General features: G+C 39.0%; 1 protein-coding gene across 1 annotated transcript; it reads left to right on the top strand.

The window, feature by feature from the left end:
• Positions 1–3,980: 3,980 nt before the first annotated feature.
• cpa4 (carboxypeptidase A4) lies at positions 3,981–10,966 on the top strand. The gene is made up of 11 exons (XM_067590573.1): positions 3,981–4,091; positions 5,330–5,411; positions 6,431–6,565; positions 6,744–6,842; positions 7,152–7,253; positions 7,929–8,030; positions 8,396–8,506; positions 8,735–8,825; positions 9,306–9,505; positions 10,248–10,332; positions 10,680–10,966. The coding sequence occupies exons 1-11, from the start codon at positions 4,027–4,029 to the stop codon at positions 10,865–10,867; spliced, it is 1,260 nt and encodes a 419-aa protein (XP_067446674.1). The 5' UTR covers positions 3,981–4,026; the 3' UTR covers positions 10,868–10,966.
• The last annotated feature ends 306 nt before the right edge of the window (positions 10,967–11,272 follow it).

Below are 11,272 nucleotides of genomic sequence, written 5' to 3'. Positions count from 1 at the left end.
CCCACTGAGTGTTGATCTTGATATTAACATTAACTCCAATGACTCATTTAACATGACAGGATGTTGGTACTGCAACACCAACTGAGAATCAACACCCAACTTTTCTCTGCACAGCTTTTAGACTCTCTTACCTCAGTGTTTGGTTCTCCAGCCCGAAAGGGATACCTTTTATGGGATAAACAGATTAGAAAATGCAGCTGCACATTACAATGCATATTTAATCAGACGTGTGACTTTTTCATCAGCAGAAATACTGTCACTTCCTTGCTCTCACCCTGCTCTCATTATGTCTTTTTCACACCCGCTGTTGAAAGTTAGTCTGTTGTAGAGGCGGCAGGATGAGAGAAAGTTAGTACACCATAGAGGGAAATCACTCAGTCGGTCATGGGGGGGAACACGTTGGACATATAGGCTGATATCTAACAGTGAAACACAGTCAGAGGGAAGATTTTTCATTACAGAGAGAAGTCACAGGAGACCGACTTCTCCTCGCCTCTGTCATCTGACTACTAGACTGGACAGAGGGAGGAATCACTTGAGTGAGACGTGCTCAGGTGACCAATACAAGCGAGGCATCTCATGGATTCCCATCACCAGCACTGAGATTAAATGTTATTGGACACAAAGTCATCCTTTCTCTGTTGTGCTGCAGATTTTATAGACAAAAAATATCAAAAAACAGATCGAAACGTCCTCTGTAATTTCTAAGCATAAGCTATGTGCAAAATGAGATGAACAAGTGAGTAATAAATGATTAATGGTCAATTTACTGGTGGGCCTCTGAAATATTGAGAGAGAACTCAGCCATGAAATGCAATGTAAATGGATCTATTTATAGTGTAGCAGAGGAAGTCATGTGGAACAAGCTAGTCGGGGGTTCCTTGTTCGTATAGCTTTTAGAGGCAAATGACAGGGGAGAAAAGAGGGGGAAAAACACACACACTACACCCACATTTGCATGTAAAGCCACTTTTCATGAGAACATTAAACTTTTAGACGTGCACAGCAGGAATAGCAATAAATAATTTCCACATTGAGAAAGATGGAAAGGCCCCAACTCAACTCCCATGTCCCCTGTAGCCTCCCACGCCTATTAACTGCCGCCCCACACCCCCCCCACCCCCCACTTTGTCTCATGGGATTGTTTGGGAGTGAAAAGCAAGGGAAGTGACATGTTAAAACCTCTTTTTATTAATTCTCAGAGAAAGGAGGGTTTGGCGGGTTGTCACAGCAGCTGATGGAAGCAGGGAGACTGTGTGATGCACATTCTGATATCAAACAGCGGATATGAAGGATGAATAACTTAAACCACAAATCCTCTAACAGTAATAAAATATTATTGTGTTCGAACCACAGAGGAAGGCCAGGAGAGGAGTGTAGACCCAAGGGTCCCTTTTATTATATTATAACCATACTGGGAGTCGATGTAATGATAACTTCTGTTACAAGAACTACATGACATTACAATGAGTGCAAAAGATTATGGAAGTATGTGGCCAGTTCTGTAGTTAGGATCCATACTTACATATAGTTTTGATCTTGTATTAAAATTCAAATTTGAGCTTTAATAAATGCCTCCTGCACAGTCGTACTTACCAACTCGATTTATAACACTGATCAAGACAAAAGAACCTCCCCGGGTGATCAATAATTTAAGATTCAGGGTAATTCCAGCCTCCTTAATTTGATGTCACTCACTGTAGCCATAAATGGGGTGCATTATTACTGTATGGCATGCAATCGTTAAAGTAATTTGTAGTGCACTGCCATCTACTGGTTACTCTGCTCACATGCAAGTGTTTGTCAACCTATTTGGCTGGTTTACTGCATACATTGTCCATAAACTACAAAAGTACTGTAAGTGGACACCCAAATGTTATTATTGAACATTTAATTCCAAAATTAAACTGAATTCTTCATACATGTTATCAACCCATCTATAATTTTTCTGTCTGGTCTATTCTTTACACGTAACATCTATTGCACATCTGTCCTTCTGGAAGCAGCTGAGAAGAGGAGGTTTCTTCCATTTTTTTCCTCATTGAAGAGTTTTTTGGGGGGAGCTTTTCCTTATCAACGGTCCAAGGATAGAGAATGTTGTATACAGATTGTAAAGCCCCCTGAGGCAAATTTGTGATATTGGACTATACAAATAAAATTGATTTGATTCTACGTGGGAAGACTTTCCTCAGGATTTTGGAGCCTTGCTGCAGGGATTTGCTCATATTCAGCCACAAGAAGCCCAGAGCCCTGAACTCAACACTATCCAACACCTTTGGGATGAACTGGAACACCGACTGAGAGCAAAGCATTATCACCAAACCCTAATGCAGGCCAGTCCAGTTCTTCCACACCTAACTGGGAGAACCTATTTTTTATGGACCTGGCTTTGTGCACAGGGACACTGTCATGTTGATTCAAGAAAGTGTCTTCCATAAACTGTTGCCACAAGGTTTGGAAGCACACTATTGTCTAAAATATCATTTTATGCTGTAGCATTGAGATTTCCTTAAGGTGTCTTGGCCAAAAGTTTACTAAAGTATGCAGACAGGAGTTTTTATCACTGGCTGAGCGAAGAAACCCATCAGATCTTAATCATATAGGCCTGCTAATCAGATTTACAGTTTAAAACTTTAGCAATTTAAAACCAATCAGTTTCTTTTGGACATTCATAAAAAAAGACTTTTGCTACAAGAAATACTGTCTGGGAGAGCTTAATCAGCTCGGTCTGCTACACCCAGTGGACCCAAAGGAGACCACAGCCATGCCTGGAGCAGCGCTGGAGAGGAAACATTGGAAGTGATGTGACAGGACGTGGAAGCGCGGCAAGCACAGAGGAGTGCAAGCTAGGCTAACTGTTAACCTATACAAACCGGCAGTTCCAACAGTCATGCTGCCTAATGTTCTCTGGACAGCAAAATGGATTATGTAACTCCCTCAATAGAGCTGGTCACTTGTTGACCTGCAAGAGTTGTCCGCATCCAACTGAGACATGAACTTTTCTCTCTAAATGCACTTTAATGCACTGTGGTGCTAACTGTTCATTCCTTTTTTGTTTGTTTTGTTTTGTTTCTCTTGGGATTTATATGTTTTTATCATTTTTTAAAGGGAATTTTTAGATAGACATTGTATCTTTATCCTTTCTGTTGTTGCACTACTGTGGGCTGGGAGGAAGAGCATTTAGTTTTTTTATGTATGCAAATACACAAGAAAACTTAATCTTGAATCTTGAATCTTATTCTTGTGTGCTATTCCTTCTTAGTCCTGTTTTCTATTTGGATACATTATATGAGTCCAACTTGTGATGTAAGTGGTTAAAATGACTGGAGAAGAATTGGTTGCTGTTCCTTAAGTTTACAGGAAATTCCACCTGTTTGATCCAAGTAAATATTCCTTTGATGTCCTGGTGGCTAAATTGTGTAAAGTCTATTCCAGTGATTCCAGCGAGGGGTCGAGACTGTTTAAGGGGATACAAGATCAATTTGAGGGGTTGCAAAATGATAAACAAGTTCAGAAAGAAGGAAAAACATAGTTCTGATTCACAAAATGAAGTTTCCTTCTCCTGACTTTTCCACTTTTAAATCCTGGAGAATTTTACATTTGAACTAAGCAGACTTATGGCAACATTTGTCTGGGCTTTGTCAAAGGTGGCGTCCACAGGTTCAGACATTGCAAACTCCTGGTGAAGCCAAAAGGTCCATTACCACTACAGCCCTGCACTTTGTGTGTCTGTACTGTGTATAGTTGAATCAAATGTATTATATCAGAGTAACTAGTTCATTAAAGGCAGAGAAATATCTGGGAAAATACCACTATCTGCAGCTGAGAACTGGAAAGGTTAAACAAAGCTTTATCAGCGTGTTCATCACTCAAAATAACTTTCCAGACAGGAAAGCTGTGTGATTATCAGTACAGTGACGAAGCCTAACCTCTCCTGCATGGGAACAGTCCACCTGTCACCTGGTGATATTAAGAGACTGGAAGAACTGATGCCTGACACGGTAACAGTCCGGACATACAGGCGAGATGAGAGGCCTCTGGCTGCTGTTAGTGCTTGTGGCTGCGGCCAAAGCTGAGAGGGTCTTCACTGGGTGAGTTCATCTGTGCACACTGTAGGAGGAGGCACTCACTGTGGTTTTATTATACAGTTTTTAGATTTTCATATTGAAATTCTGAAATTGTCAGTTTGATGTGACTTCGAATGTATGATTTTATATCGACTGTGACCTTTGAAGCCCAACTGGGGGTCTCATTGCTCTCCTCAGCAGGATACTTTTTTCTGTCTAATTATGAAACTTTTCCTTGAGAAGAAAAATACTCATTTCAAGAATATACGAATATAATATTGATATAATAAAGGAGTGTGACGCATAAAAAATCATCTCCAATGGCCCAAAAATATATTTAAACTTGTTATGATGCTTCTACAGAATGTTAACTATTGTGGTTTGGGGAATAATGGTGTTTCTGGTATTAAAAAGTTAATTTTCTCACAAAAAAAAGAACTACTATAACAGAATAATTCTTATTTGTGCTTTAAAATTTCAAGCAGGGACTTTTACAGTCCATTAACTCACTATCCACTTCTGTTTGGAGGGAGCAGATGCAGTGTTAGTTATTCAATAAAAAAAGGCTTTATTTCCCTCCATTAGATGCCGTCTATTCAGCATTTCAAATATCTGCAGAAGCTGAAGAAGCACATTGTTATTCTATAGGTATAGAGTATGATATTTATTTAATGTTTATTTGAGTAGGGACAAATAAGTAGCATAAAGTAATGCCACACAGCATTTAAAGCCTAAGCTAGTTTGCAATGTTTGTCCCTAGATGAGTCTTTAGAATACATAAAACTTAACAAACAATTCACAAACAATGATACAATAAAAGTATAAAACGACAAGCACCAGATCACTCATGACTGTACGACTGATCCCTCTTTAAAAACTGCTTCAATTTCAATTAAAATGATCCCAGTCATTTGAGTTCTGTAGGTGACGAGTTTCAGATGTTGATCCGTCTAACAGACAAAACCATCTGTCCGAATGAGGATTTACAAAAGGGCACCTGGTGTTACTGAGCCAAAAACCCTGAGAGGTACCACCAGGTCACTGAGCACCTGAGGGATCTGGTTATTTAGGCATTTATAGATGAGTTTTAGAGGAAGATGAAATCATGATTACAGTGTTATTAAAAGGTATGGAGTGGGAGTCATAGGTCTGAGCACCAGCTGTTCTAGTGTTCTGTACAATTAATCGCTTGTAAAATCGCATCAACTCAAAACCTGAAATGTAAATATGAATGTTTAAAAACTGAAATGATTTTCTTCCAGAGATCAAGTCATCAGGGTCAATGTGCAGTCTGAGGAACAGATCCAACTCCTGCAGGCTCTGGAGACTAAAGAGGAGTGGGAGGTACACACACACACACACACACACACACACACACACACACACTGCGTTGAGTATACAGCACACACACCTAAGTATGTTCAAGTGTTCTCAGCTGCTTGTGCCAAACAATTTCTCATGAACTTCCAACAAGTACAAAAGGCAAATCGAGTTCAACTTGAAATAATCCACCAGACTTTACATGGGTTGGAAGGTTAACAGAGTTATCTCCACATGTCTGAAAGTCAAAAACTCTCAGAGGGCTAGTTAGTGTTTCATGCTTCATCCTCCAATGCATAGATTAACCTCTTATTCAGGTCTTTTTACCAAATGTTTTGCAGCTTCACTAAGATGCACATTAATGCAAAGTCAGAACAAGCAAGTATAATAAATGTATCTATGTATAAAAGTCTTTAATAGATCTTTCCTGAGCCTCTCAGTGCTGGCCTGGTGTATCCGGTACCTTCTTCCTGACCACAGCAGGGAGAGAAGGCTGTTAAAATACCACAATACTCTTAAAATCAATTCTGGGAGTCGGTAGAGGGAAGCTTAAACCGGATGGATATGTTCATGCATACTGGATCTGTTAGAGGTTACAACATTGAGAAATTATTAAAAAGACATATTTAAAAGACATGCTTCACATGTTTTTTCCACAAAAAAGTCAATTAAAAGTAGCCGTGATGCCACAAATGATGCTCGTAGATACATGGCTTAGATTCAAACTTAAGCTGAGCACAAAGAAACATGAAAACAGCCTTCTAGTGTCAAACTCTGCACATGCATCATCCGCATCCACACAGTGAAGCTCAAGCATCCAACTGAAGTATAAATAAGCAAAACACATCTTAGAAGAAATTACTTTACTGGTCATCACACCCCTATTGTACCTTCTCAGACTGGGTCCCTCTGAAATGTGGGTTTATGGTCCAGATTGTTATTTGACACTCTTGACATGGATTGCAGGTTCCCTTTGAGTGTTATGCGTGTTTTCCAGTCAAATTGGTGATTTCTCATATTATATTTTCTACATCTAATCCCAGCTGGACTTCTGGCTCCACCCCGTCTCCATTGAGCTTCCTGTCGACATCAGAGTGCCCAGCTCCAGTTTGAGCGCTGTGAGGGACTACCTCCATGGCCACAACATCCCCTTCTCTGTCATGATTAGCAACCTTCAGGTTTGTAAAGCCCCGAAATCAATTATATATTAACACAAATTCTCTGACATCACTCCATAAGTAGAAGAGGGCAGTTTTTAAACCCAGGACACTGATTACAGTGTCCTGGGTTTAAATTTGATTCTCAGAATGAAATTATAATTTTCTGAATTGAAAATCTCTTGTATGTCACATTTAGGAGCGTCTTGATGAGGAGAAAGCTGAGATGGAGAAGAACCGGATAAGGGAGCGCGGCACCAGGAGCTTCAACTTTGGAGCTTATCATCGTCTGGAGACGGTAGGCTACTAACACAGAATCTGACATTGTTAAATCCCTCACACTTATTAGCTCAGAAATCTAGTATTGTGTCTTTTCATCATTCATCATCAATAACACATTAAGCATAGGAAGAAATCTGTGGAAAAAGACTTACATGAGCATAACCAGATACAGTGTAGATCAACCAGTTACATTTCATCACTTTTTTCATGATAAGGAGGACAAAGGTAAACAAAAGACAGACTTTTTGCATACATATATTGTACATAATGTACTTCTGTTTAGTATCAGTCATTCCACATTTATTTGTATAACGCTCCCATTCAGATCTACAACTGGATGGACACCCTGGTGGCTCAGTACCCTAGTCTGGTCACAAAAGAGGAAATCGGGAAATCCTATGAAAACAGGCCCATGTATGTGCTCAAGGTAGGATGAATCTTCAACTTTGTGACTTTGTGATCTTACGCCGTAGTAGCATGACAACAGTGTTAAACGGACATGCAGCAATACCACATGCATGCACGTGCATGGGTGTGTCTCAGCACTGTAAGACATATGTTAGCGTTATTGCTATAGCAATGAACTGACTCTTGTATCTGGAGAAAAATCCAATATTGGAGAGCCAGTGTTGCCCACTACTAACACAGTGGAGGTGTAGATTTGACAGTTTCATGGTCAAACATATGCTTTACTTTTTAAATCAGTTTGCACTTTTGACACTTCCTGACATAAAGTGCTTTTGCAGTGTTGGATATTGTTGGTCAGCTACAGACTTCCATAGATCCTTGTGTATTTCAGCTCTAACATTTTCATACTTGTATTATTTTAGATTATTTTTATGTGAGTAAATAAATTTTCTCTGTCTGTGTACTTCTGTTTGCAAACTGGCTTGCTTCCCCTCGAGGGAAGAATAAATTATCTTTAATTGAATTTAATAAAATTTTTATGGCTGCATAAAAATGCTAATTCAGCCTGACATACAGTATCTGATGTTTTTAAAAACTTTGGAATCTTAATGTGAATTTTAACTGCAGTTCTGTGGGATTGAACAAAGCTTGTTTACAACCACATGAGTTTTCACTCTGTTGACTTTGTGTTTAGTTCAGCACTGGAGGCAACAAGCGTCCCGCTATCTGGATCGACACTGGTATCCACGCCAGGGAATGGGTGTCTCAGGCCACTGGAGTGTGGACAGCCAACAAGGTAAAGCATATCAACAACATAAAGTTATGTGTTGAATTTTAAATATGTTAAATCTCCTCCAGAAGTTGTAAAGAAAAATAATGTCAACTGTCAAAGAAGAAATCACAAATGCACTCTGTAACAGCATGTACGCTGACAAGAAAGCTACTTTTCCCCAAAAAAGGCCCAATAATAATACATCTATGTTACATTGATTGTGTTGAAATGTATGGAGCTTTACATTTCTTTACCCTTGTTTACCATTCTTCTATTTTTACAGACATTGTCACTCTGGATAAAACTGTCACCTAAAATGTATAAAATACAACAGACTGCTTTCATTTTTGAGCATTTCTACAAAATCATTGTCTTGTGTTCTTGTTCAGATTGCCACTGATTATGGTACCGACCCTTCCCTGACCTCTCTTCTGAACACCATGGACATTTACATGCTGCTCGTAGCCAACCCTGACGGCTATGCTTACACCCACTCCAACGTATGTCACTACCACTCACTGAGAGACTTTAAGAGAAAAGCTGCTGCATCTTTGCATCGGTTTCCCGCTTTACTTTTATAATGTTTTTTCGGTGTTGTTTGTACTAAAACACATTCTTTTAACTAAAACATTTTCTTCATAAGCAGGAAAGAGAAAGATAAAATGGAAATATTTGCAGTTTTGTGATGTTTGCCTGTTCTTGTCTAACTGAGGCTGTCTGATGCACAGGATCGTATGTGGCGTAAAACTCGCTCCAGGAACCCAGGCTCCATATGCCGCGGAGTCGATCCTAACAGGAACTGGAATGCAGGCTTTGGTGGTCAGTATTGCAAAAACAGTGAACACTTCTCATTAACATTATAAAGTTTTTTTTTTGTACTTGAGCAGACTGAGAGGACAACAATTCTGGTAAAAATATATATTTTGCAAATACAGGTATCTTTTCAAACACTTAACAATAACTTCTCTGTTTCAGCAACAATATTAAAATGAGAAAGTCTTGAAATTAGTTATGTGTGTATAAGTTTTAAATTAATGTATATATAAATGAAAATACACCAAAAGTTGATATAATGAAGTATTTCTAGGGAAGAAAATACATTTTTCTGTGACACAGGATATGAACATATGTACAAGTATGAATAAGATCATATATGTATGTCATGTTGTATGATGTATGAGTCCCTTTACACTGTACTGTATGCGGGTGCCTTCTACTGAGTTGTTGTTGTCAATATGTATTACGTATTATATTTACTGTCTCTGCACAATGTGTTTTGATTTCACTTCTTCCCTGCAGGCCCTGGTGCCAGTAAGAACCCCTGCTCTGAGGCCTACCACGGCCCCTCAGCTCACTCTGAGATTGAGGTGAAGAACATGGTGAACCTGATCCAAAACCACGGCAACTTCAAGTCCTTCATCTCTGTCCACGCTTACTCCCAGCTGCTCATGTATCCCTACGGCTATTCCTGCAACAGCGTGCCCCATCAGCGTGAGCTGGTAAGGAAGCAGAAAATTGAATAGACTGTGAGGATGCGTATAGCAAATTGAATCTGACACCTTTTTCCACTGTAAATGCTGTCTTATGAATCTATTAATGCGAGGGAGTTCTTCCGCAGGAGAGCAAATCCAACAGGCTGATAAATTTTCACTTTGAAATGTCTGTATTCTCAGGAAGACAGAATATTCTTGATCTGATAGGAAATGTCTATCTCTGTTTTCCTTGAATAACTTTATTGATTAAAAAAAGAAATATCTTGCCTTTTGACTGCATGCTATATTAATAATTTCTCACTTAATGAAAGTTTTACAGTTGGAAATTCTGATAATTTGCTCCGGGGTTAATGAACTGACCAATTATAAACTCCATACTACTATTTATGACAAAATTATCCCCCTTAGTGAAGCCAGATTTGCTCTTTTTCAGTGATATGCTGTCGAGAAACTGTCAAATGCACATAGTCATGTAGTTACTCATATGTAACTATGTCCTCTGAGACAAATTTGTAGTTTTGGATTTTGGATTTTTTAACATTTCCTGTAACAAAAGAAGGCAAAGAGCCATAAAAAAAGGTTGCTGCGGTTGTCTTATTCACCTTCCCTCTCCAGATTTTTTTCTATGTGATATGGGTATTTCGTGTAGAAAACTTACTGCCCACATTCTCATTATGTCCCCTCCTGCACCAGCAAGTATAGAAATGTACCTAAAGATTGTACCTTGTCCTTCTTTGGTTCCCTGTAGGACTCTGTTGGCAGAGCTGCAGTGCAGAAACTCACTTCCCTCTATGGCACCAGATACAAGGTTGGAAGCATCTGCAAAATCATCTGTGAGTACCTTTTTCCCTTTTTGTCCATGCCACGTCTCAGTACTTTAAATATTATTGTTAAAAACATGACAAATTGCTAAAATGTGTAGCTGTAATTAAGATAAATAATAAAACGGACACTACTAATTACTTATATAGGTCAGAAAATGTAAAGAACTACATAAAATGTACCTGCACCTGAAACAAAAAAGGAACAAATCAAAATATAAATTTCAGTCCATCTAGAATAAGAGTAATATAGTTATTATAACTTATTATTACTACTACTATTAATATTAATACTACTGTTAGTACTGTTGCTATTAACACTACTGCTAGTGCTATAATGTCTCTTCCTCTCCCTTTAGATCAAGCCAGTGGTGGCAGCATTGACTGGTCCTACGACGTGGGCATCAAGTACTCCTTTGCCTTCGAGCTGAGGGACACTGGACGCTATGGTTTCATTCTGCCAGCCAATCAGATCATCCCCACCGCCACCGAGACCTGGCTGGCCCTGAAGCACATCATGGAGCACGTCCGTGACCATCCTTATTGATATACTCGTCTTTATCATTTGGCGCTGATGTGTATCATTTGACTTCAACGCCGACTAATAAATACAAATAAATACAGTCTTTGTCTGTGTTTGAGTAAACTTTTTGTCTTTGAGTGTTTTATTCTTTCCACACATATATAAGGTTGGTTCTGCTGTGTGTTGGGGTGGTGGGGGGTTATATGGGCACCTGAGTCACACAACTTTAAGTCAAGTCTCCCTCAAGGTTTACTAATTTATATACTTGAGGCTGGAATTGATAAATGTAAAGAAATATTGTATTAGAGGCTTGACTTGGGTCCTACTTGGGGCCTGGCTCAGTCTTTGATTTCTAACTTTGCTTACTTTGTGTTGCTTCATTAAATTATAATAAATCTGACAATATTTTTTTTTATCCATTCCAATATT

The sequence above is a fragment of the Thunnus thynnus genome, chromosome 5, assembly GCF_963924715.1.
Source record: "Thunnus thynnus chromosome 5, fThuThy2.1, whole genome shotgun sequence".
NCBI lineage: Eukaryota > Metazoa > Chordata > Actinopteri > Scombriformes > Scombridae > Thunnus > Thunnus thynnus.
This window is presented reverse-complemented; position numbering and strand designations above follow the sequence as displayed.

Bases quoted from the DNA above. Each gene is read 5' to 3' on its own strand.
- cpa4 (XM_067590573.1), top strand. From the start codon at position 4,027: ATGAGAGGCCTCTGGCTGCTGTTAGTGCTTGTGGCTGCGGCCAAAGCT. The intron at 7,254-7,928 runs GTAGGATGAATC...CTTTGTGTTTAG, and splicing joins GGCCCATGTATGTGCTCAAG to TTCAGCACTGGAGGCAACAA. The intron at 10,333-10,679 runs GTGAGTACCTTT...CTCTCCCTTTAG, and splicing joins AAGCATCTGCAAAATCATCT to ATCAAGCCAGTGGTGGCAGC.